This window comes from Lynx canadensis, chromosome F1 (assembly GCF_007474595.2).
Source record: "Lynx canadensis isolate LIC74 chromosome F1, mLynCan4.pri.v2, whole genome shotgun sequence".
Taxonomy (NCBI): Eukaryota; Metazoa; Chordata; class Mammalia; order Carnivora; family Felidae; genus Lynx; species Lynx canadensis.
The window spans coordinates 30,304,794-30,330,764 of NC_044319.2; the positions used below are offsets into that span (position 1 = coordinate 30,304,794).

The 25,971-nt window shown below is 38.1% G+C and overlaps 1 protein-coding gene across 4 annotated transcripts in view; it reads right to left on the reverse strand.

Annotated features, from left to right (window-relative positions):
• RPS6KC1 (ribosomal protein S6 kinase C1) overlaps positions 1–22,908 on the reverse strand; it is a 179,968-nt gene extending 157,060 nt beyond the window's left edge. The window contains exons 1-3 of one of the 4 annotated variants that reach the window (XM_030303034.1): positions 22,692–22,907; positions 10,919–10,954; positions 4,100–4,220 (exon numbers count right to left, since the gene is read on the reverse strand). In XM_030303034.1, the coding sequence (XP_030158894.1) occupies positions 4,100–4,220; positions 10,919–10,954; positions 22,692–22,796 (262 nt within the window). In that variant the 5' untranslated portion in view covers positions 22,797–22,907. Of the gene's footprint in view, positions 1–4,099; positions 4,221–10,918; positions 10,955–22,691 lie in introns of those variants that run through there. The other 3 variants (XM_030303032.1, XM_030303033.1, XM_030303037.1) reach the window with 3 other exon arrangements.
• Between the last annotated feature and the right edge of the window lie 3,063 nt (positions 22,909–25,971).

Consider the following 25,971-nt stretch of genomic DNA (forward strand, 5'->3'; position numbering starts at 1 on the left):
GCATGATGACAGATGGTACTATCATTGCATGGAGTTCATAATGTATGTAAATGTTTAATCACTATGTTGTACACCTGAAATTCATGTCATATTATATGTCAATTGTACTTCAATTTTAAAAAATCTTTAAAAGAAGTAGACTACCACAAAACTTAAAAACTTGATGGTAAGGATGCCACATACTAAAGAACCTCTCTTTCAGAACTTCTAGATCATAATGCTCACTTAGCTGAAGACTAAGTTTGAAGACAGAAGCTGAGTCATCATACCCACAGTGCCTATTTTTAAAATGTTTCTTGAATTAAGTGTGCTTTTAAAATTTCCACATAATTATGGTTGGGTTGATATTAATCAAAGAAGACTCTTAATAGCAGCAAAATCATGGTCCAAAGAGGTAGCAGCTCAATGGCAAAACACAACTATACTTTTAATCCGAAAACTGTCAGGAAAACAAGAAAGAAACCATAGATACTGGGTAATAACGATGAACAGAAGGCACCAAAAATGTGAACACCATGGAATGTTGGGGCTCCAAGACCCAAAAGCAAGCAAAGATTAACAAGAGTTTATGGATCCCCTAATGCTTCCTAGGGGAACAAAACGATGGTGTCATCAAAACTAATGGTCCTATTGCTACTGACCACATCCCTCAATTGTTTTTCACCTAAGAAAATACAAATGCTTTCCTCTGTAATTATGAACCTCAGATACCTCTTTACATTAGTTATATTTCAAGATATCATTATAGATCATGAAATTTTTTTAATGTTTATTAATTTTTGACAGAGAGCGAGCAAGAGAGAGAGAGTCTGAGTGGGGAGGAGCAGAGAGAGAGGGAGACAGAATCCGAAGCAGGCTCCAGGCTCTGAGCTGTCAGCACAGAGCCCAACACGGGGCTCAAACTCACAAACCGTGAGATCATGACCTGACTCGAAGTCAGACGCTTAACCGACTGAGCCACCCAGGTGCCCCTATCGTGAACTGTTGATATTAAGTATCTGTTAACATTAAAGAATTGTAGCAAAAAAGCTGTTGATGGCCACTCCATTCTGGAATAATGGCATAAATGCCACTGATGTTACTATACCATTATGTGTCTCTGTATCTTGTCCCCAGATCTCAAGGAGTTGTGAAACATGCAAAATATCCTGCAGAAGCAAGTGTAAATAAAGCTCAGTGAATACTGTGGTCCTGCAATCAACCTGAAAAAATCACTATTCCATGTAAACTACAAGCCGATGGAAACTGGATAATTTCAAATCATTCAGACTTCTTCCTAAATCAAAGAGAGCATCAGTAGGGTCAGTGTAGAGACCAAATCCACATAGTAATTTGAACAAGGGAAGCTTAATATAAAGACTATTAGACAACAGTTTAACTTATTAAAACTCTGACGAATACCCCAGGGAAAAGGAAAGTATCCAAGGAAGGAACAACCTGGAAGGGGAACCCCTCCCCAAAGTTGGGATTGGGATCCTCCTGGAGAAGATGTGGTTGTAGTCACTGAATGGGAGAGAAGTTAAAGTTAGCTGGATTTCTTGGGCCAGAGGTGGGCCACAGTGCCAGGAAAGCAAGAAAGACCCCTCCAGAGTTCACATGGGACAAGACTAGGAGACGAGCAACACAAGAGTCACAATGCCAGGAGCCCACTTACAAGCAAAGTAACACAAGGCCTGGAGTACACAATGTCTGTGTTGGAAAGGTCGTGGGAAACAAGTTTCTGGGGTAAAGGCAGGCCAAGGCTGGCAAATAGGCATGCAGGAGAGGGGGGAATCAGCAGCCTGCTCACCTGCAAAGCAACAAGGTCTGGGGTTCACAGTGCCTGAGGGAAACAACCTTCAGGAAGTCAGAGAGTCAGAAGCCCACCCTCCAATAGACCTGGGGTGCCTTGGGGTACTCAACTAAGTGGCCACCAAACTGGCTGGGGATGCAAGCTTATCGGCAGACTGTGCTTTAGGTGTACAGCTGAGGCAAAATGCCTCTGGCAACAGTGCAGGGGGAGCAAAAAGAAAAACAAAATTCACAGCACACTGGAAGATGGAAGAGAAGCCCCTTTACCCTCCTTCAGTGCCCCTTCCAGCATCCTCGACTGTGAACAGCATACTCTATAAAGGAAAAATTCTGAGAGAGTCCAATCCATTCATGTATAACAGAAAATGAAAGAAGGAACTTGAAGCTAAGAGGAAATAAACAGAAAACTGGCATGGCTTCTTAGAATTACCAATATAAAAACCCTAGGAATTCCAGGCCTATCTTGAAAGGCAGCAATTTCCCCAAGGTCAATGAGAAATACAGCTGGTATCAGAATATACTCTACAAAGCCACTGCACAAAAATCAACATGGTGCAGAAATAGGCATTACTATAAACATAAACAAATGCCACAAAAGAAAAAACTTTTAATTAGTGGCAATGCATGTGAAAAGTTAATGTGTAATGAAGACGGCATCCATTTCATTGGGAAAAATACATATTATTTAATAAATACCTTAGATGTCTATCCATCTGAAAGAAACATAAAAATGAAGTATTATCTGACATCCCATTCAAATATAAATTCCACATGGATATTAAAGAATTTTTTTAGGGGCGGCTGGGTGGCTCAATTGGTTAAGCATCCAACCTCAGCTCACGTCACGATCTTGCGGTTTGTGGGTTTGAGCCCTGTATCGGGCTCTGTGCCGACAGCTCAGAGCCTGGAGACTGCTTCAGATTCTGTGTATCCCTCTCTCAAAAATAAATAAACATTAAAAAAAATTTTTTTTAATTTTTTTAAGCTCTAAAAATCATCTCACGAGCAAATGGAGGAATTGGGAGACATTTCTAACCAAGACCAGAAATCCAAAATCTTAGGGGATGAAGGGGGCAGGAATAGAAGTGAACATACAAAAATTTGTTGGGAAAAGCTATTACAGACAATTGTAAAATATGTACATGTAGTGTATATAAATGTATACATCGCTCATACACATATGTATGCAGATGTGCATATGAGTCAAGTATGTACAATGTATGCAATGTGCATAAATGCACGTTTCCTGACTCCATCTGCTGAAAGAACACAAAAGCGATTTGCAATGAGTATATCTACTACCCAAATAATGGTCTCTGCAGCAGCCAGGGTCCACCCCGAAAATGGAGTCCACAAAGCAATTTGAACAGAGAAAGTCTTACAAAGAATTATTAACTATTTGCACAGGATTAACTACTAAAAGGGAAGAACAGAGAACTCTAAGGAATACTCTAGAGTTCAGGGAGAGAACCAGAGGCAAGAGTTGGAAGGAGCATCTCCTTCTCAAGTTGGAGTTCACATCTCACTGGAGATAGTGTGGCTGCGGCACACTGAATGAGAAAATTAGCTGGGTTACCCCAGCTAGAGCTGTCCTATGGCAGGAAGGCCAAAGTTGATGGACAAGAACCTGCAGGCTGGGACTGATAAGCAGGAAACTCTCTGCTGTGGTGTCAGCATGTCAAGAGCAGAAGGCAGGGAGCCGCAGGCAGGAACTGGCAACAGAATCTGCTAGAGCATGAGCGCCATTGAAGTATCTATCACACACACACCACCGGCAGCAGGGCAAGCAGGAACAGAGGACTGAGACTCTCTGTGCCTCAGTTTTGTGTTAACATCTTGCAAAGCCACGAACCTAACAGGTGTTACTCCATCAGTATACCCAGAGCCCATCCCAAAATGTCCGCATCTGGCCTGGCTGGGTGCCTCAAACTGCAACCATTCACATTATAAGGAAGGTATCAGAAAAAATATACAAAGTGAAAACTTTTCAAAATCCCCAAATTTCAGAACTATAATTCAATATCATCTCTTGTTGTGTTCCCACATGTTTTTATTTTTTATTTGCTTGACGGGCCGGAGTTGGAGTTGTTGGTATGGTGTTGTTTCACAAAAGGGAAGAATAAATGCATTCTGAGTAATCAACCTATACCACGAACATGAAAAAATAACTTCAAGTGCATGCTGCATGATGTGAATGATCTTTATAAAGGGCTTTTGATTTCACAGTACAGTATTTCAGGGTTCAGCACATACACATGATTAGCCAATCATCACTTTTTAAAGTCACAATTTCAAAATCGTCACTTACCAAACACTATCCCTTTAGCAAATGGAGGAAACAATTCTGAATGTCGGAATAAGTTTTTGTGAATTTGCCATAGTTCTTTGTGTAGTTTCTTAAAGTCACTGTATCTCTTCCATACGATTATCTAAAGAGAAAGGAAAATTAAATGTGTACCTCACAGTGAAACTACATAGGTTCAGATATCTGAACAAATAATCTTTTTCCATTAAAGAGCTCAAACTGTCATGCAAAGGCAAACAAATATATGTTTGAACCAACATGGTTAACTGTCTGAAATTAAATAATAATAGTTAATTAAAAATATAAAGTAGCTGGGGCACTTGGGTGGCTTAGTCGGGTGTGTCCGATTCTTGATTTCAGCTCAGGTCATGATCCCAGGGTGGTGGGATTGAGCCCTGTGTCGGGCTCTGCACTAAGCATGGAGCCTACTTAAGATTCTCTCTCTCCCTCTGCCCCTCTCCCCCACTCGCGCACACACTCTCTATCTCTAAAATAAAATTATACACACACACACACACACACACACACACACACACACACCATGCAAAACAGCAATTCTTTCTCTAACTTTTCTGCTTTGGTTTTTAAATTTCATTTTAAACAAGTACTGTTTTCTTCATACTGCAAAAATATTCAACCTCGTACAAAGAAGGTCTATACTATCTAAAATCTCACTTAACCTCTTCAAAAATCAATTACTATTGGCCTGAAACAAGCCAGATGTCAAAATACATATTCTGTCTCAAAAACAGCATGTTTATAAACACAAAATAGTTAATTTAGACAATTTTTAAACATCAAGTACCCACACACCATTTGCCTAAAAGGATAAACTAATTAATATGGAAAAAGAAATGGTTGTGTAGCAAGTAACTAACCTGAACGTTTACATTTCATAAATCTTATTTCACAAATCCCAGTTAAAAGTAATAGTAAAGATTTCTTAAGGCAAGATGAATCCTGAAAACAATACCATGAAACCTAGTATATTTCAACACAGAAAATAAGTCATCCAGATTATAAAACACGTAAAGTTTACTTCCATTAACTTGAATTACTATTTAACCTTATTCAGATTAAATTAGTAAAAAGAAAACAGATTTGACACAACTTTGATATCACTGATTCGGCCCCTCAGTCTCCACAAAATAGGGTAAAACTGAGTTTTAAATTTCATTACTGGTATACTAGGGTCTTTGCTTCTTAAAAACCTAAGAACTTCTAACGAACTCAATAGAGTGTAACGCTAATAAGCAAATCTTGGGCCATGCAGGTAATCAAGTGTGATTTAAGAGACTCTTGTCAAAAAATTACTCTCTGCATGTAAGAAATTCTTCACTAAACTTTATCATACTGCCTAAAATTCTACCATGATGAGTTTCTTGTTTTTAATATAGTTATTAATCCTAGGAGACTAGTCAGACTATAATATGAATTAATCTAAACTGTCTCCTCTGGATGCTTCCTTTCATTTATTTACTCAACAACAAAAATAGTCACCAAAACAATTATTTTCAAGAGCCTATTCTGTGCTAGGCTCTCTGTAAGCACAAAGGATGAAGAAATGAGAACGCAGCACCTGCCTTCAAAGACTTCCCAGCCTAGTTGGGCAGGATAAGCCAACGCAGTGATGATGTCACAAGACAGTGTGATAGATGCAGACAAGGAAGCCCAAGGGAGTTATGGAAGGAGCACCTACAGAAGGTCTTATCTTAGGTAAGCATACTGAAGGGAAGTAGCAATTAGACCAACAAAAATAGAGAGAGAAGGGACTGGGGATGAAGTTTGTAAAGGAGAGTGAGAGGTCAAATATAATTAGTAGAATTTGGGCTTTTGCAACTGAATAAATCATGGTCCTACTCTCTAAGGTGAAGAAAAAGGGAGAAGAAACTTTTAAGATAAGAACAAAGTTCAATTTTAGACATATTTGACACAGATTTGGAGTTCAAGAGTGAGAACTAAGCAAGATGTATTAATTTGGGAATCACCAGCAGAGAGGTGGCAATCACTCAGGAAAGGTTTCTCAGCATTGGTAACGTGAGGAATCTAACAACAAAACAATGGCAAACCCTAACACTGAGAGGCCAGCCAGAAGTAAGGAAGAGGAAACCAAGTGCAAAGTGTTTAAGAAGCTTAGCTGTGGGGCACCTGGGTGGCTCAGTCAGTTAAGCATCCGACTTTGGCTCAGGTCATGATCTCACAGCTTGTAAGTTCGAGCCCTGCGTTGGGCTCTGTGCTGACAGCTCGGAGCCTGGAGCCTGCTTCAGATTCTGTGTCTCTCTCTCTGTCCCAAACCCACTTGCATTCTGTCTCTGTCTCTCTCAAAAATAAATATTTTTTTAAAAAGTTAAAAAAAAAAAAAAAAAGCTTAGTTGTGCCATGACACAGTCCACTGGGATGGAAGAAGAGATTTTATTTTAAAACAAAAGTGAATGGGACAAAAGCTGACAGCAAAGAACCAAGAGTCCCAGTAAAAGACAGAGCAAGAGGAGCTAACAACAAGACAGCCAAAACAACACTCGAAAAGGAAACGGTCTCTGGACAGTGAGCTTACAAGTGACTTCAATTTTCATATTTTTTGCTTCTCTATCGTTTCTAGTTTTGATACGGGAAAATAATTCTATCATAGGAAAAACAACAATGTTATTTTTATATTTTTAAAACATATCAAATTACAATGGCACCATGTTGCCAACGGCTTAAAGGAAGAAATGGGTGATGGGCTTTTGCATATGGTAAATGCCATCCCCAAAGCCTTTATAAACGAGATATAAGAGCTATTTGAAAGACTGTAGCTCTTAGAAACAATTAAATTAAATTAAATTAAATCTGCAGATAAAATTTCTATTCTAGTTAGGGCCATTTTTAAATAAAGGCAGAGTAACTTAAGGGGCAAAAGTTAACAACTTAATCACAATAATGATAATAACATGGTCTATAAACTGGCAGATAGTCTATCAGAGTAAGAATTAGAGCCCCAAAGGTGAGACTCTTCATCATGCCTAATTTATTCACTCACATACTCCTTATTCTCAACACTGAAGCTACAGAACCAAAATACCTAAGAGCAAATATAAACCCTCAAGAAATGAAGGAAACCAAAGCATCACAAAGTGTCACCATCTACTGCCTTTTTTTCTTCATACTCCTTGTAACCTTGGACATTTCTAGAAATCTTCCAAATGGAGAAGTGAACAAAAGCATACTTCCATTACATTAGCAAGTACTGATGTTTGTAACTGGACTACACAAAGTCCCAAAAGATGCATGCAAAAAATTACTTTCCCTAATAATTCTTTCCTATTACAAAAAAAGTTGCATAACAGCTATTGCTCTATTGAACCAACCCTGCAGAAATTTCTTATTCGTGAAAGGTTACTTTGCATAAAATTCCTGAATTAAATATTACTTCAGTGACAATCCTATATAGACTACCACTTTAGTAAAAGCTTAACTTTCATTAAAACATTCCCTTAAAATAATTTTTACAGAAAATAAATGTTACCTTTTCAGATAATTTCATTTAATGAGAGCAAAAACCTGTAGATCTCATAAACAAAGCCACTCATTCAATTAAGTCTGTCCTCTGATAGAGTATTTAAAATTGCTGAATCATCTTTTCTTGCAACCAACGTCACTACTATATTTCCTTATGGATTTTCTTTCTCCCCTTTTCAAGACTCTTCTTTCCCTTGACACATTTCTAAATGTTCTCAAATAGTTTTTTAAAAATTATTTTATTTATGAAATGACTTAACAGATTTCTGATGTGATAACACAGAAAGTTCTATTTCAGTTCTCCTTTCCCAAATTTCACCAGTGAAATCTACTATCTATAGAGAAACAGAGTTATAGGTTACTTTTTTTTTTAAAGGTAGGGGAGGGAGAGCACAATATATCTCTATTCTTTCTTTTCTGCAGGTGTTCATGCTTTTGAGAATCTACTGAACGAGAGGCCCCATTAACTGCTGCTGTCCCCTCAGATTTTCCCATGCTGCTGTTAAAAAATAAAAACTTAGAGGGCACCTGGGTGGCTCCGTTGTTAAGTGTCCAACTCTTGATTTCAGCTCAGGTCATGATCTCACAGTTGTGAGACTGAGCCGAGAGTGGGGCTCCATGCTTAGCATGGAGCCTGCTTGGGATTCTCTCTCCCTCTCTCTCTGTCCCTCTCCCACTTGTCTTTCTCTCAAAATAAATAAACATTTTCAAAATATATAAAATAAAAATTAGAGGGAATTTTTTTTAAGTTTATTTATTTATTTTGGGTGACAGAGCGTGAGTAGGGAAGGGGCAGAAAAATCAGGCTCCAAGCAGGCGCCACACTATCGGCACGGAGCCCGACTCCAGCTCGAACTCCCAAACCATGAGATCATGACCTGAGCCGAAATCAAGAGTCAGTGGTTCAATCGACTGAGCCACCCAGGTGCTCCTTTAGAGGGAATTTTTAAGGGATAAAAAACAATTTTTTTTAATCTATCCTGGATAATTTTAAGTTTATTCCATGTGGGTATTTCAGCATTCTTAGTTATAAGACACTGCTACCCGGTAGCATGTGCCAAGCATGTGCGAATACATCTATCAAAGAAAACCAGAAAAGGAAACCAGCAAAACGTCGCTGGTTTTAGAAGGATAGCATATTACTGGCCCTATATTTGGTTGGACTAACAGTACATCTTCTAATCCTCGATAGCTCTTGGGAAGCCTGATTAAATTCTAAAACAGTTAACTAAATGAATCTGTTAACAGGAGAGAGAAAGTGAAAGGCAAGAAAATGGAAACAAATTCTGGGTAGTGAATTTCTCTCCTAAATGAGAATTCCAATGTTTAAATGAAATACATGAGAAGCTAAAGTGTTGTTATAATTTCTAAGTCATTTTATATTTTAAGAAGCCAACCAGACAGAAGACATTTTAAAAAATTTTTATATCATTTCTAACAAAGGACCATGCAATCATCTAACTAAAGGACACTTACAAGAGTATTCTGATGAATGGTTCACCAACAGTTGTTATTATAAAAGAGTTTTCCCCAAAAAAGGATTAAGGAAATGGCAGAGAGTATGTTCATGGATGGGTTGGTTCAGGATTCTCCCTGGAAAATGGGAACATCAAGCTACAAACTACAGCATAGCAATCAGACAATGTATTCAAAGGAAATACAACCCATTTTTAATTTTAACAGAGTTGTAAAATTTCAAAAGCAGAACAGCCTATACTATTAATTCAACATAATTAGAAGAATTTTAAAGAAAGTTCACACTAACCAATTGACACTTAAGTAGAGAGAGTACTTTAAAGAATGGTGCAAATTACTTTCACTTCCTTTTTGGGAGGATATAGACATAGAAATTGATATATCCTTTTCTTCCAAGATAACAATATTACAATATTCCCTTCCTGGCTACTGAGGGGGAAAAGTGAGATAGATATCTTAAAATCCCTAAGGAAAATAGTACGGAATCTTTTAAACTCTTTTTAACCATAGGACAAAAACAAATACTGGATCAAATATAGCAAGAAATGATCATGTATAAAAGTTCAAATATGGTCTAAGCCTGATGGTCACACACTCAAATCAACCAGTACCAAACAATCAACTTAAATGTATGAATCAAGCCAGGCTTAAGTAAGGAACAGTGGGACTTGTTAGCAAATACATACTCCACCTAAACACATTAAAATTTAAATGGAAAAAAAAAAAAAACTGCTGTAGAATCAAGAATGCCAATTTATAATGTCTTTTTTAAACACTTCAGTAAGAAAAAAAAAATTTCCCGAACATACGTGCTTCTAATCATAGTGTAAATCAGCAGGTAAATAAAATAATGAAAGTAAATCAAAAAAAATGTTAAAAGAAACAAGCTCCTCAGCTAGGATTCCTAAGGGTATATAACAAGCGCAAAGTAATTACAAATAGAGAATTATATAGCGTTAAGCAAAAACACAACAAGCTGGCGTCATTTTAGAGAAGAGTCGGCAAAAGAACAACAAATTTAAAAAAGAAACAGTTACACCCAAAGCAGTTTTCCAAGCTGTCAACATGCCAACTCAATATAAAAGTGAAAGTAAGGGTGCCTGGGTGGCTCAGTGGGTTGAGTGTCCAAATTCGGCTCAGGTCATAATCTTACTGTTCCGTGAGTTCCAACCCTGCATCGGGTTTGCAGCTGTCAGCACAGAGCCCCTTTGGATCCTCTGTCCCCCCTTCTCTCTGCCCCTCCCCAGGTCATGCTTTCTCTCAAAAATAAATGAACATTTAAAAAAAGTCAAAGTAGACAGGAACCCATAATTTATTATGATGATCTTTAAAATTAATATTAGTTACTCAAATACTTTTCATTTTTTATTAGTTATCATGACTTTGAAATAAATAAGAGCTCTTAACTTATACTGAAACCTTATGTTAGTTATCAAAAATATTATCACAGGGGTGCTTGGGTGGCTCAGTCGGTTGAGCACCCAACTTTGGCTCAGGTCATGATCTCAGGTTCGAGCCCCGTGTCGGGCTCTGTGCTGACAGCTCAGAGCCTGGAGCCTGCTTCAGATTCTGTGTCTCCCTCTCTCTCTGCCCCTCCCCCACTCATGCTCTGCCTCTCTCTGTCTCAGAAATAAATAAATATTAAAAACAAAAAATAAAAAAAAAATATTATCACATTAAACAGCACTATAATTCCTTAAATTCTTCCTCGTGTAACTTAACATGTACTTAACAGATCCAGACAAACATAAATATAGACATACCAATATTCAGTTTCCTCAACAAAGCATTTAATTAAATTTGTATCAAATATATAAAATAAAATTTTCATATGTATAAACATGTTACCTCCTGGACATCTTCTGGATTTCTTCGAGAAACAACCTAAAACAAAACATACACAGAAATATCTCATCATTACCAAAATTTAAGATTTCAAATTTGTATAACTACTTTCAACAGTATTTGTATAAATAATTCAATTTGTTTAAAAGAAAAGAAATACCATATTTTATCACTTAGCTATATATATCTTATATATATCACTTATATCACTCAGCTATATAATAACTTCACCATCTGAAACACGCTACAAAATTAAGAAAAAGGCAGCTAACAAAAAATCCACACACTAAAGTTCATGCATTACATTCGTAAGAGAATGCCCTGGCTTCACTCTTACTTGACATAATTCTAACAAGCTAGTCTATCCCCCTTCTGAGCCTACATATAAGGTAAAAGCAAAAAAACCAGCGGGTACCCACACAAAGCATACAAGAGACGGCTCTGTATTACTTGTTATAACTGTATGTGAATCTACAATTAGCTCAATAAATAATTTCAACTTAAAAAAAAGCAGCCACAATGGCCAGACACACCAATATCTGTGAGAAGTAATCACTGACCATATAATGATGAAGAAAAAAACAAAAGTAACTTATAAAACATTATAATCCTATCAGGGTTTTCAGGGACAAATAATCCTATCAATATTCCCTGAGCAAAGAGAAAGAGGGAAGATTCTTTCATATTTTTCTAATTATAAAAGCCAAAAAGTCTAACACCATTTAGAAAGATTTCCGCACTGGGGCACCTGAGTGGCTCAGTCAGTCAGGTGTCTGACTTCGGCTCAGGTCATGATCTCACAGCTCGTTGAGTTCGAGCCCCGTGTAGGGCTCTGGGCTGACAGCTCAGAGCCTGGAGCCTGCTTCAGATTCTGTGTCTCCCTCTCTCTCTCTGCCCCACCAGAGCTTGTGCTCTGTCTCTCTGTGTCTCTCAAAAATGAATTAACATTAATAGATAGATAGATAAATTTAAAAAAAAGATTTCCTCACAAAACTTAAAAAAAGAAGGCTGGGTGTTTAAATCATCAAATAGCATTTTAGTGGGAAAAACTGACATTTGATACATAATACCATCTAGGCAAATGTAAAATTCATGTACTTGATGCTACAATATGCATCTTGCAAAGACAAGAAGAAAACATCAGACACATTAAAACAGTTGCCTATGGATGAGAGAAAGAAAAAAGTCTTTGATGACTGGTCACGATACCACGAACTGAAGATGATGATCAACTCAACACTACTCCTGAGGTCCAAAACAAAAAATATATATATACTATTTAAAGTCAGCCAGGGTGGCTCAGTTACCACCTGGGTGGCTCAGTCAGTTAAGTATCTGACTCTTGATTTTGGCTCAGGTCATGATCTCACACTTTGTGAGATCTAGCCCCACAACCAGCTCTGCACTGACAGATTCTCTCTTTCCCTCTCTCTCTGGCCCTCCCTGGCTCATAGTCTCCAAATAAATAAACCAACTTTAAAAAAAAAAAAAAAAAGGAAAACAAGGGGTGCCTGGGTGGCTCAGCTGGTTGAGCGGCCGACTTTGGCTCAGGTCATGCTCTCACGGTCTGTGAGTTTGAGCCCCGCATCAGGCTATGTGTTGGCAGCTCAGAGCCTGGAGCCTGCTTTGGATTCTGTGTCTCCCTCTCTCTCTGCTCCTCCCCTGCTTGTGCTCTCTCTCTGTCTCTCAAAAATAAATAAATGTTAAAAAAAAAAATTTTTTTTAAAAAGGAAAATGAACAAACTGAGCCTTCAGACCCATACTTTTATAACTTTTAATGCTGTATTAGCAATTATCTCAACAAGTTGTATCAACTCTAAAAAATACTGTAAATTCTCTCTGATATAGGTTGCTAACTAGCATTTAGTAACTTTTTTCTGGGTGAATTTCAGTATTTTGTCATAAAATTCAGCCAATAAATTCCACAGATGATGGAATTTAAAGTGGTGATTCCTTCTGTTTAAAGTTCATAAATTTCCACTGCAAGCGTTACCTATCATGGGTAAGATGCTAGACATATATCTTGAAAAGACTCTTGCTACAGAGAATTCTATCCCCAAGTCATCTTCAAAATTATGACCCTAAAGCAGCGCTTCACAAACCGTGCTGTACGGAATATCAATATTCTTTAAAATCAATGCTCTTAAAGGAAGAGCTTAATGACAATTTCAGTTTACCTTTATTTAAAAAAGAAATGTTTTTTACAGCAGAATTTCTAAAGGCCTTTAATATATTATTATGCCTAGTAAATCTCCAAAAGGAAAATAAAACAGTATTTCCCCAGGTCATCTATCCGCTCCACTTTTTATTTTTATCATGTTATTTGTTGTTATTTTATTTACTTAGTGCAACGTCCACTAAATTTGGAATACATTTGGGAAATGTCGCTGTAATATCTGTAGTCTATCTGCCCCTGTTAATGCCAACAGCAAATTCTGAATTTAGGAAAACAAATAAGGGCTTACAGTGAAGGTAACTGTCTCCTACTGTGCTAAGAAATTAAATCCTTTACTTCATTTAATCATCCCAACAACCCTGCCTGGCAAGACAAGATAACCAAGCCCAAGAGCATCACTAATACTAAACATATTAATCAGTTACAGGCAGGACTGGATCTCAGAGCCATGATTCCAAACAAAGTAGTCCTTCCAGGACATAACCAAATCAGCCCTCCTAAAGATTAAAATTCCAAGTTTGCAAGTAATATTCCTGATGCCTATTACGTAAATCCATTTTGTCTTTTACAGAGAAATGTAAGTCAACCAAAAAACAGCAGCCGAAAAAGTGCTTTGGCAGAAGAGAAGGCGCTAAGTAAGGGGTTTGAATACAGGCTCTAGTGCTAGCCACTAACTGCTTTTTCACCAGTTGGGTAATAAACCAAAGAAAAAGCAACCTTAAAACGAGCCCTCTTGCCTATCTTTAAAACAAAGACCTGAGGTTAGGGCTTGGCCTAGCTCAGGACCATAATAATCAACAGATCATACAGTAATTAGGTCCTCTGTATCCATTTCACAGTGTTAATTTATTTTATATAAATAATAAATTATTTCATACAAATATAAAATATAAATATATAAATTTTATAAAAATATAAATATGTATTTATATAAATATAAAATATAAAAATAATTTATTTTACATAAATTATTTTATATAAAATTTATTTTGTCTTACTTTTGAATAAGTATTACCAAGTTTCCTTAAAAGTCAAGTCTAAAATACTCATTTATCTAATTACCAACAAAATTATGATTTGAAATCACTCTCTTAACTCAGACCTACACAAAAGAATTGTCTTCTTCATGAGATTGATAGTTCCTAGAAAACAAAGCTACAAAAATTATTCGAACATATTATATCACCTACAAAAAAATGATCACAAAATAAGTCCCTTTAGAACCAAGTAGGAATGAGTCAAATATAAATTTTAAGAAGCTACTTTTATGAGCAACTTATTACAGTCAAATCTGATGGCTGTTCAGCTACTAGTTTGGTAATAGCAGAGCTAAGAAGACAAAGGGTTTACAAAAGTAACATTCTTTTTAAAACTTAGTGTCAAGATACAAATAATCAAACATGGAAAAAAAAGAGAGAGAGAGAGAGAGACATGCCCACTCTCCATTTCTCAAAGATATGACTCTCCAAATGTAGGATGGGAATAATTGGATACACAAAAATGTAAGGTTACACTATAGTGAACATTTCCCATCGTGCCCATTAGATAAACCAAATGGCACATTCATCAATGTAATGCACGCAATCCTGACTTTCAGACATTTGAGTTTCACAAAATCCATACTTTCATATAAATATACTGACACCTTTAAACTGCATTTCATACACACACACCTTTAAACTGCATTTCATACACACACACACACACACACACCCTGGCAAGAAGAGGAGATACCTCAAAGAGCCCAACTCACGCAGTCCTCTTACCAAACTCAACCTTCCCTCCCACCCCGTCACCTGCATCTCAGTTCCTCTCTCCCTTTTTTCCCTGCAGAGCTGCAGGTGTCACTGGTTGGCAAGAATATTTGGGTTGGTTAATCACCTGCCAACCAGGTAGTCTGGACCCAAGAGACAGCACCTGCACAAACCATAATTAGACACTTTACGACACTGTTTAGTTCTCTGGAATGAAAGAACTCCCATATAAGATAGAGACGTCAATGGGAAAAAAATTTAGGCATTCCACTTTCTAACAAGTTTTTACAAAAGTAATATGTTGAAAGGAATTATTGCTTTCTACATCATTAAAATCCCAAAATCTAAAGATAGAATAAAGAAACTACAACAGCAAGTTACTTTTGGATACTCAATAAATGTTAAAGTTGTTTTTCTCACTTCAAATTTTACCAACCATTATAGCACCACTCTAAGGTAAACTATTTTCCAAAGTTCAAGGAAAATCAAAACGCTTACTGTTAAAGTTTGCAGTTTAACATAAAATCTTAATGTGAACTCAAATGCCCAAGCATATAAGTTGTCAATAAACAAAATGAAAACAGAATTTTAAAACCTGCTTACTAAAGTTTTTGGTATGTGAGATGGTTTCCTATTAAACAATATTAAGAGTCAAAAACAAAGGTAGAATGAAACATTACTCTAGGAAAAAACTGAACAACTTAAGAGCCATGAGTTTTCAAAATGTCTAATCATAAATACATTTTTCAATAAATTAATCTTCCCCCACCCCCATGACTACTCCATTTACTGAAAATATTTCCAGAGTAAGCCCACACCAATTATTTCTTCAAGAAACTTTCAGGGAGCTACTGATCTAACAACTGGTAATGAGTGGTAATTCTCACCACTTTAACACTAGACATTTGTAATAATGTAAACAGTTAATTAAGGGTTTAAAATTTAGTAGGCTTGTATTTCCTTATAGTGGCTTCAGTTATTACTTGCAATGTTTATGAATATGCATTACTTTCAAAATAAAAAGCTAACAAAACCAAAAATTAAATCTGCTGCCTCCCATATACAAAAACTCCACAGTGACTATCATAATTAAAAGACTGAATGCTTTCCAAGTTCAGGAACAAGGGAAGGATGTCCACTCTCATCACTCCTATTCGACCTAGTACTACAAGTCCTCGCAAGAATAAGACAAGAAAAAGAAATAAAGGACATACAGACTAGAAGGAAAAAATAGAACTGCCCCTTTTGCCAAACATGTATTGTCTATGTAGGAAAAGATGAAAACTCTACCAAAAACTCCTAAACTAATAAGTAACTTTGAAAAGGTCATAGATATTAAGGTCAACACAAAAATGAACTCAAATGTCTTTATACCAGCAATGAAAAAATGAAAACCAAATTTTTATTTTTTTTCTCCAACCACATTTTATTTTTTTATATTAAATATAATTTATTGTCAAATTGGTTTCCATACAACACCCAGTGCTCATCCCAACAGGTACCCTCCTCAATGCCAATCACCCACTTTCTCCTCTCCTCCACTCCCCATCAACCCTCAGTTTGTTCTCAGTACTTAAGAGTCTGTTATGAAAACCAAATTTTTAATACCACTTACAATAGCTACAAAAAGATGAAATACTGGGGAATATATTTAACAATAATGTCCAGAATCTGTATACGGTCAACATAAAATGTTGAAAGAAATCAAAGAACATCTAAATTAATGGCATGACATACTGTGTTCATTTGCAAATTTACAGATTCAACAGAGTAAAGATTCAATTCTCCCAAAAACTGACCCATAGATTTAATGGAATTCTAATAAAAATCCCATTAGGATTTCCTATAGATATAGACAACCTGATCTAAAATTGATATAGAAAAGCAAAGGAACTAGAATAGTCAAAACTATTTTGAAAAAGAATAAAGTTGGAGGAATTCTACTCCCTAATTTTAAGACTAACTATAAAGATAAACCTACCATAATCAAGACAGTGTGGTATAGAACGAAATAGAGAATCCAGAAACAGATCCACATATATAATGCTGACATTTTTGACAGAGATGCAATTTAAAAAAAGAAAAAAAAGAAAAAAGGCTAGTCTCTTAAACGCTGTTTTGTTGCAATTGAACATACGTGTGCAAAAATGAACCTCTGCCTAAACCTCACACCTTATACAAAAATAAACTCAAAACGAATCATAGAGCTAAATGCAAAATGCAAAACAATTTTCTAGAATGAAACACTGGGGAAAAAATTGTGACCTGGGGGTATTAAAGAATTTTTAGATCAAACACTAAAAGCACACTTCATACGAGAAAAAAAAAATTATAAACGAGAATTTACCAAAATTAAAACTTTTGGCTTTGTGAAAGACACTGTTAAGAGTGAAAAGATACACTACACACTGGGAGAAAATATTTGTAATCACATAGCTGACAACAAACTTACATCCAGAACAACTAAAGAATCTCAAAATTCAACAGTTAGAAAACAAACAACCCAATGAAAAAATGGGAAAAGACAGCCTCAAAAGGTTAAATACTGGCCGATTCTATTTATACAACACCCTCAGAAAGACAGAAGTAGAGAGGTAGAGAGCACATCAGTGGTCACCAAAGGGCTAAGAGGTGGGGAGACAAGTGTGAAAAAGAGATAGCATGAGGGAGTGTTTGGGGATGTGGAACTGTTCTGTTTCCTGATGATGGTGGTGGATATTTGAATCTATATGTGTAAAGATTCACAGAAGTATATAACAAGTCAATTTTACTGTATATCAGTTTAAAAAGGAACACTTAGAAAAACAATGCCTCTTTCCAGGCCTCTCTCAAGTTCCTGCAGTATCTCCCAGCTAGGCAGCAAGAACACAAAGTTAAAAAGGCAGCCCACCCTCAGGGGAGGAAGCAAACAAGTACAACATGACAAAGGCTTTCATGGAGGAACATATAACACACATGGGGTTCTACACCTAAGAAAGGCTTCCTGGAGAGCACAGGGCAAGAGCTGACACTTCAGATGAGCAGGGATGCCAACACAAAAGAGAACTTTCCAGACAGAGGAAACAGCATCTAACAGAGAGGGGGGGGGGGGGGGGGGGGGGTGTGGAAATGTACTACCATACTTGGGAAACTACAAATAATTCCTTTCCCTAGCACAAGCAGGCCATATACAAGAATATGGTCAGGAATTGAAAGCAGGTTCCTTCCAAGCAATACAACTAGTGTTTCAATTTGAAGCCTTAGAAATGGCAATTTTCAGACTCAAATCAAGCTAAGTACTTCTTCCCTTCATTCCCTACTCCCTTTTTTGTTCACATTATCAGTTACTGTATTTTCCATGTACCCATCAGTTTTGCCAAACTACAGCAAGGCCCTGTGGGGACACATAGGTCTCCCCATACATACACCCATAGAATCTAATGAAATGTGTTTTATAACATAGGTAGTCAACAGCACAGCACTGGGATAAAAGCACTGTGACTCAGGCCAGTCTACTAGGCTCAAATCTAGACTCCACCCCTGGCTAGCCATGTGACCCTGGGCAAGTTACTTAACCTCTCTGGGCCCCAATTTCCTCATTGATAACGTAAGAATAATAATAGCATCTACTCATTGGGCTGCTGTGGAAAATGTCCTAATTTATATAAAACGCTTAGAACAGTGCTCGACTCATAGTAAGCATCATGTGTTTGCACTTAATACTCAACAAATGTTAGCAACATAAAATGAGGACTTACATATTCTCAGTCTGAAAACAAACCTAAATTGCTTTAAGTATGCACAAGACTTGCACACTGAAAATTAGAAAATGTCGCTTAAAGAGCTACATAAGTGGAAGATACATGGATCAGAAGATTCAATATTGCTAAGATATCAATATCGCTAAGATATCTTCTTCTGTAGAAGCTGATCTACATTCTCAAAGTATGCCAATCAAAATCTGGGTAGGCATGTTTATAGAATTTGCCAAACTGATTCTAAACTTTATACAGAAATGCAAACAATCTAGAACAGCCAAGACAATTTTGAGAAAGAGAACCTACTTTCAAGACTCAGTTTAAAGCCACAGTAAACAAGGTTGTATGCCATCAAGAAAAAAGAAAGCATACGTCTAAACAAAGACTTATATACAAATGGTCGTGATAACTATACTCATAATAGCCAAAAACTGGAAACAACCCAACTCAACAGGAGAATGGATTCACTGTAGTATAACCATACAATGGAGTATCGGTCAGCAATAAAAAAGAGTAAAAACAACAACAGAGATGAATCTCAAGTACTCATGCTAAGTTACGAAGTCAAACCAAAAAACAAAGTGCATACTGTATGATTCCATTTATATCAAATTCTAGAAAATACAACCTGATCTACAGTGACAGAAAAATGACCAGTGGTTCCCTAGGGACAGGGGGTGGGGAGGGGGGAACCAAATGCAAAGAGGCCTGGGGGAACTTGTGCAGAGATGACCATGGCAGTGGTGACACAACTATATACATTTGTCCAAACTCATCAAATTGTACAATTAAAACTGGTGAATCTGATTGCACATAAATTGTGCTTCAATTCAAAATATAGACATAAGGCAACAACGCGTTTTAAAAATAAAAGTATAGTAGGATGCCTAGGTGGCTCAGTTAAGCGTCCGGCTCTTGATTTTGGCTCAAGTCAGGATCTCATGGTTGCGAGATCAAGTCCTGGGCCAGTTCCATGCTGAACATGGAGCCCGCTTGGGATTCTCTTTTTCCCCTCCCTTTCTGCTCTTCCCCATGCAGGCATGCACTCTCTCTCTCTCAAAATAAATAAACAAAAACAGTAATTTTTAAAAATTAAAATGAAAGCATACCTTTTGCTTTCCATACTTGCAGAAAGAATACAGGCAAGAATTTGCCATTCATTTAATGCGGTTGAGAAATCTGCATTACATTATGAGTTTTGTTAACATAGCACGGTGAAACAACCAAAAACACTGGTAATGGTTCTTGTAGATCTGTGTCTTCTTTAAGTAAAGAACCAAGGAAATCTCTAAAACAACTTTCCAATTCTTAATAGAAATATTTATTCTAGATAAAAATTGATAAACAACACAGCACTTATCTAGGAAATCTGTTAGCCAGCGTGTGACTGGCCATAAGGTTAGTCAAGCCTGCTAGGTTCCAGAGAAATGCAAAACTAAGCACAAAGGAGTCTTAAAAAGATGAGAGAGCTCTTACGCTACCTAAAACTTAACAATGGTACTTACTTCCCATGATTCTAATTCTACTTCTGCATAAAGAACGCTATAAGGATCAAGAATATAGGGACTGCTTCCTAAAGCTAGAAGAAAATCAATAGTAGGAAACACAGAAGACATCCCTAATCTTTAGCTCATGAAGTTGTCTCAGGGGAACACTACTTACTTGGTTAATTCTCCTGAGGAAAGATGTTTTTCTCCTTAAGTCTCACAAAATAATAAATATTTTACTTGTTTTATAATATTACACATACTTTTTCTAAAAAGTATATCTCCATGATGACCCTCAAGCCTTAAAATGAAAAAAGCAAAACAGAAGCCAAAAATGAGGAAATAGCCATTTACAAGGAGAAAAAAACACAGTGTAAGCAATTTCCAGTTCAAATAACCATGGCAATATGTAGCATGCATATCATAGAGATTTGGTTAGTTCTAAGGAAATGTGCTACTTCATGTTCTAATTTATGTTGTCATACATTAGCTGTTGGTCATAAAAATTAGTTCACAGCTTAAGAAAAGATACTTAAGATGTAAATGAGGTTAACCTTTCCTTCTGCGAAGTAAGACTACAAGTAATAATCATACCCAGTGTTTCCTATTCGAGTTCCACACACATACACAGCTTCAGGGCTTTATGGGCTCTATCCCTCCCATTCACCCCTCTGCCTACCACGCCCTCTGCTTTTCTCTCACCTGTCTGGATTCTTCCCATCCTTCACCACCTATCTTAATTCTTCTCCTTCTCCCTTGAGCCAGAGCAACCTCACTATCTTCTGAAATCCCACAGCTCTTTTCTACAGTCTTTTAAAGCATTTAACATTCTCTCTTGTACTACTTTAAGTCCAGTTTACTCTCTTCTATGAATATCCTTGAAAGGAAGGGACATGCTTTATTCAGTCTTGTATTCCTCATAGCACTTAGTGCCTCAAACCAAACATGTATTGATTGGATGTGCTGCCTAGAATGCCAAGGAAAACATTCCACCAATTTCTTTTCAACACTGTGTGCCATACACTGCCTCAGGTGATGTAAAAGGAAACAAATACCAGTGATGGAGACCTACTGTCAATCTACTAAGAGACATTGACATGTAAACAGGTTAATACAATATGACTGAGGTACATGTTATCATAAGGGATGAACAGGGTGCTGTGAAGGGAACACTATGTATGTTAAAGATTGTTCTAATTCCATAAACTATGTTAGGAAAGTAGATTTTGAAGGGCCCAATTACCAGAAACATTTCAGAAGTGGTAATTCTAAGGGTCCCTTAATTTTAGTCTTAAAAAATTTCTTAACCTGAAACTAACACTCCGCCAATATAACAACCTTACTTGCATAACTGGAAGTAACAAATTTCCTTCTATCTTCAGTATAACCCTCTGAGATAACCAGGCCTGGTCTTATCTTTAAACAAATTTGCTCTTCCCATCTTCTCACATTTGTCTGAATTGTGCACCATTTCCATAAACCGCGTACCACTCTCATGAGCCAAACTCTGTTTATCTAAATATACCTAACCTTTACAGTTCTCAAATCCTACTTCCTGTGCTAACACAGAGGACTATGCCATCCTCCAAATGTATATTTAGCATTACTACTATCTGTACCTCTCTTTTCTAACAATTAATGATAATAATAAAGTTAATTCTTAACTTTTTATATAACTTGGACTTAAGCAAAACTAGACTGAAATCCCAAATGTGCACCTATCTTATGATGTAAAATTGGTCAAGTTGTGAAACTTCCTTGAACCTCAGTTTCCTCATCATTAAAATTAGAATTCCATTGGGTAATATGTTCAAAATGCCTAATATACACACATATTCATACCTACATACATACATTACACACATTCGGACTTATTTTTGTTACTCTTCTTTTCCAAGCAGGGAGATGCAAACTCTCTTTAAAACCCACCGCAAAAGCAATGATGAACAAAGTGGGTACTAAAAATTGCTTAGCTGATGTAAAGAAGCCTCACAACTTTTAAATATGCCCTCAAAACAACTCACACAAGACACACACACACACACACACACACACACACACACACACACACCGGTAAAATTTCCCGTATGTCACCTACTGAACACCATGAAAAACTCAGATGCAAAATGACACAACCAGATACAGAGGTCCTAGGCTGGTAACCCTAACACCGACATCCTTCTCAAGAATCTGTCTGCCTCAGTACAAACCTGACAGTGTATAAAAGGTCAAGAGAAGAAATATATTTTATTATGTAAGTTAATTTTTCAATCTACACTATCCCTGGGAAGCAAGCAAAACCACTTCTGCAGATTTCAGCCTCAGAAGAGAAAGTCCTAATGGGACAGGGTCTGAGTCATCCATTTAAAACCATCAACGCCTGCCCCACCCTGGAACGAGGGCACTACCGCGACCTTCCACAGCACAGTCTCGAGCATCCAACACTCAGCACCCACCCCAGCCTTCCTGAAGTCCCCACCTCCGACGCGGGTCCAGGCACTAGGAGCACCCAGTCCCACCCCAGGCTCTGACCCAGGGTCAGGTACCCCCACACCAGGGCACATACCCTGGTCCCTCACGCCCCAACTCAGGATTCTACCCGCGCCTGACACCGGCACTCACCCGGGCGGTGACCTTATACACCGTGTAGCCCCTTGGATGTCGCTGGGGCTCGGTGACAGTGTAGAAACGGGCCAGGTCGGCACCCCGCTCCCGGGGAGAGGTCATCCTCCCGCCGCCTCTGCCGCCGCCGCCGGCCGGGGACCATCAGGACAACCCGGCGCCGCCGCGGTCCGGGATCCCCAAACAGCCGCGAAGCGGCGAGGGGGCGGTGGCTCCACGGCTGCCCTCCGCCGCTCGGCTTGTGCTTCCGGCTCGGCAGAGAAGCTTCCGGGTCAGGCCTTTTCCAGCGTCCTGGGGGAGGGGAAACTCCGCGCTGGACGCTGGCCCCTGTCCCGGCCGGGGCCTGGCATCAGGGATCAGGTGGTCGCACTACTTCTCTTGTCACCGTGGATACCTGAAACTTCTCCAACGAAGTCTCTGTGCGCTAGCTCTTGACACCTTCTAGATTTTTCTGAGCGCTGTTAGAGCCACGACACACAGGTGAGATCCCGGTCCTCCACACCCTCGGCCAACCTGTGTACAAACTTATATGGAGTCGTAAAGGGACGGAGGGATAGTCCAGCCTAGCGTCTTCTTTCCTTCCCTACTCACGGCCGATCATTTTGCATACCCACAACAACATCTGAACTGTCACAGACATAACTGCTCCTTTTTTCTAGGACAAATCCCGTCCACCCGTGCACCTGTCTTTCAACGTCCACAGCGGCCCGCAACCCTATGTCTATCTTAAAATTCATCCCCTCGGATGCTAAAACCTGGAACCTGCGTCTAACTGGGAAAAAAAAAAAAAATCACACGACCTCTAAAAGCTGCTATGAAGATAGTTTCCCATTCAATTGGTTGCTATCCAGTGCTTGGCAATTCTTTACCTTGCCTTGATCAGGATTTTCTTATTCCCCATAACATTTATTCCAGGTCTTTGCCATTCACCTCAACCCTCTGTTCCTCCTAGTCTTGCCCATCTACCGTTTGTCCCTGCCTTTCTTTCAGAAGAAGGGGGAGGAGTCCTCAGTACCAACCCCTTCATCTTCTCACATTTCTGTTCTGGTATGAGACATGGACACATCCCTTCCACATTATTTACTTATTTATTTTTATGTTTATTTATTTTTGAGAAAGAGAGACAGACAGAGTGCAAGCAGGGGAGGAGCAGAGAGAGAGGGAGACGCAGAATCTGAAGCAGGCTCCCGGCTCTGAGCAGTCAGCACAGAGCCCGCGGGGCTCAAACTCATGGGCTGTGAGATCCTGACCTGAGCTGAGGTTGGAGGCTTAACTGACTGAGCCACCCAGGCACCCCTCCCTTCCTTTACTTTTAAAGACTAATCACTCTACCTGTGTGCTGAAACCCATCCCCTTCGGCAGACCTAAAGACATTGTTCGTTCCATCAGTGACATCTCAGCTCTGCTTTCTATACCTTTAATCTTTTTCTCACCACTGGCTCCTCTGTGTCCCGACCTACATATGCCCAAATCTATCTATCATTCATTTATTAAACCTGAATTCCCCTACTTTGTGCCAGACATCATGCTGATAGGCACTGGAGTTACAAAGAGAGTCCCTGCTGTCAAGTACCATCTAGTGGGAAAAAACAGAGAATAATTAAAACATATTGTTGTAAGTACCATGACAGATGTATATGTGGAGTGCTGTAGAGCACATCAAACTCAGAGTAAAGGGTTTTCCGTTACAGGGGAAACTATGACTGAATCTTGAAAGAGAGGAATTAGCCAGGCTGAGATGAGAAAAAAGGACATCATCACAGTTGCCTCTTCTCCTCCTTTCTCCTTCCCTGTATTGTAAAAATTGCCTAAGTTGTTTTTTAAGTAATCTGCATCAGTATTCACACATCCCACATTTATACATTCAGGGATATCACACGTTCATTACCATATTCACTTCAATCGGCCTTCACTACTCTACTCCTACTAAGAAACGGCTTTGAAAAAAAATCTGATGACCACATTTGCCCAATATTTTCAGAGTTTGAACATTTCTGACCATTTCCACCTTTTCAAAACTCCTCTGTGTCCTTAGTATATGAGTCAGCATTCTCTTTGCTTTTTCTTTTACACTCTGAGTCATTCACTCCTTTTCAGCCTCTTTTGCTGATTTCTCCTTTTAAGAAGGTTCAGTGTTGGAGTACCTGGGTGGCTCAGTCAGTTGAGCATCCAACTCTTGATTTCAGCTCAGGTTATGATCCCAGGGCCGTGGGATCGAGCCCTGCCTCCAGCTCCAAGCTGAGTGTGGAGCCTGCTTGGGATTTACAAATAGCAACTTAACATGAATCATTGCCATAAATATAAAACCTAAAACTATAAAAGTTCTAGAAGGAAACACAGGAAAGAATCTTTGTAACTTTGGATTAGGCAAATGATTCTTAGGAAACAAAAAGTGAATTACAAGAGAAAAAAACTAATAAATTGGACTTCATCAAAATTAAAAATTTCTTCATTGTGAAAGATATCATTAAAGAACAAGCCACAGATTGGGAAAAATATTTACAAAACATGTATCTGATAAAGGATTTGTATCCAAAATATATAAAGAGCTTCTATAATTCAATAGTAAAAAGAACCAATTCAACTGTTTTAATACACAAAAGATCTAAATATCCATTTCACCAAAAATGATATAATGAGGGCAAATAAGCACATGTACTACCTTATTCATCTTTAAGGAAATTGCTTTTATTTTTTTAATACGAAATTTATTGTCAAATTGGTTTCCATACAACACCCAGTGCTCATCCCAACAGATGCCTTCCTCAATGCCCATCACCCACTTACCCCTCCTTCCCACTCCCTATCAATCCTCAGTTTATTCTCAGTTTTTAAGAGTCTCTTATGGTTTGCCTCCTTCCCTCTCTAACTTTTTTTTTCCCCTTCCCCTCCCCCATGGTCTTCTGTTAAGTTTCTCAGGATCCACATAAGAGTGAAAACGTAAGGTATCTGTCTTTCTCTGTATGACTTATTTCACTTAGCATAACACTCTCCAGTTCCATCCACGTGCTACAAAAGGCCAGATTTCATTCTTTCTCATTGCCAAGTAGTATTCCATTGTATATATAAACGACAATTTATTTATCCATCAGTTGATGAACATTTAGGCTCTTTCCATAATTTGGCTATTGTTGAAAGTGCTGCTATAAACATTGGAGTACAAGTGCCCCTATGCATCAGCACTCCTGTATCCTTTGGGTAAATTCCTAGCAGTGCTATTGCTGGGTCATAGGGTAGGTCTATTTTTTAATTTTTTGAGGAACCTCCACACCGTTTTCCA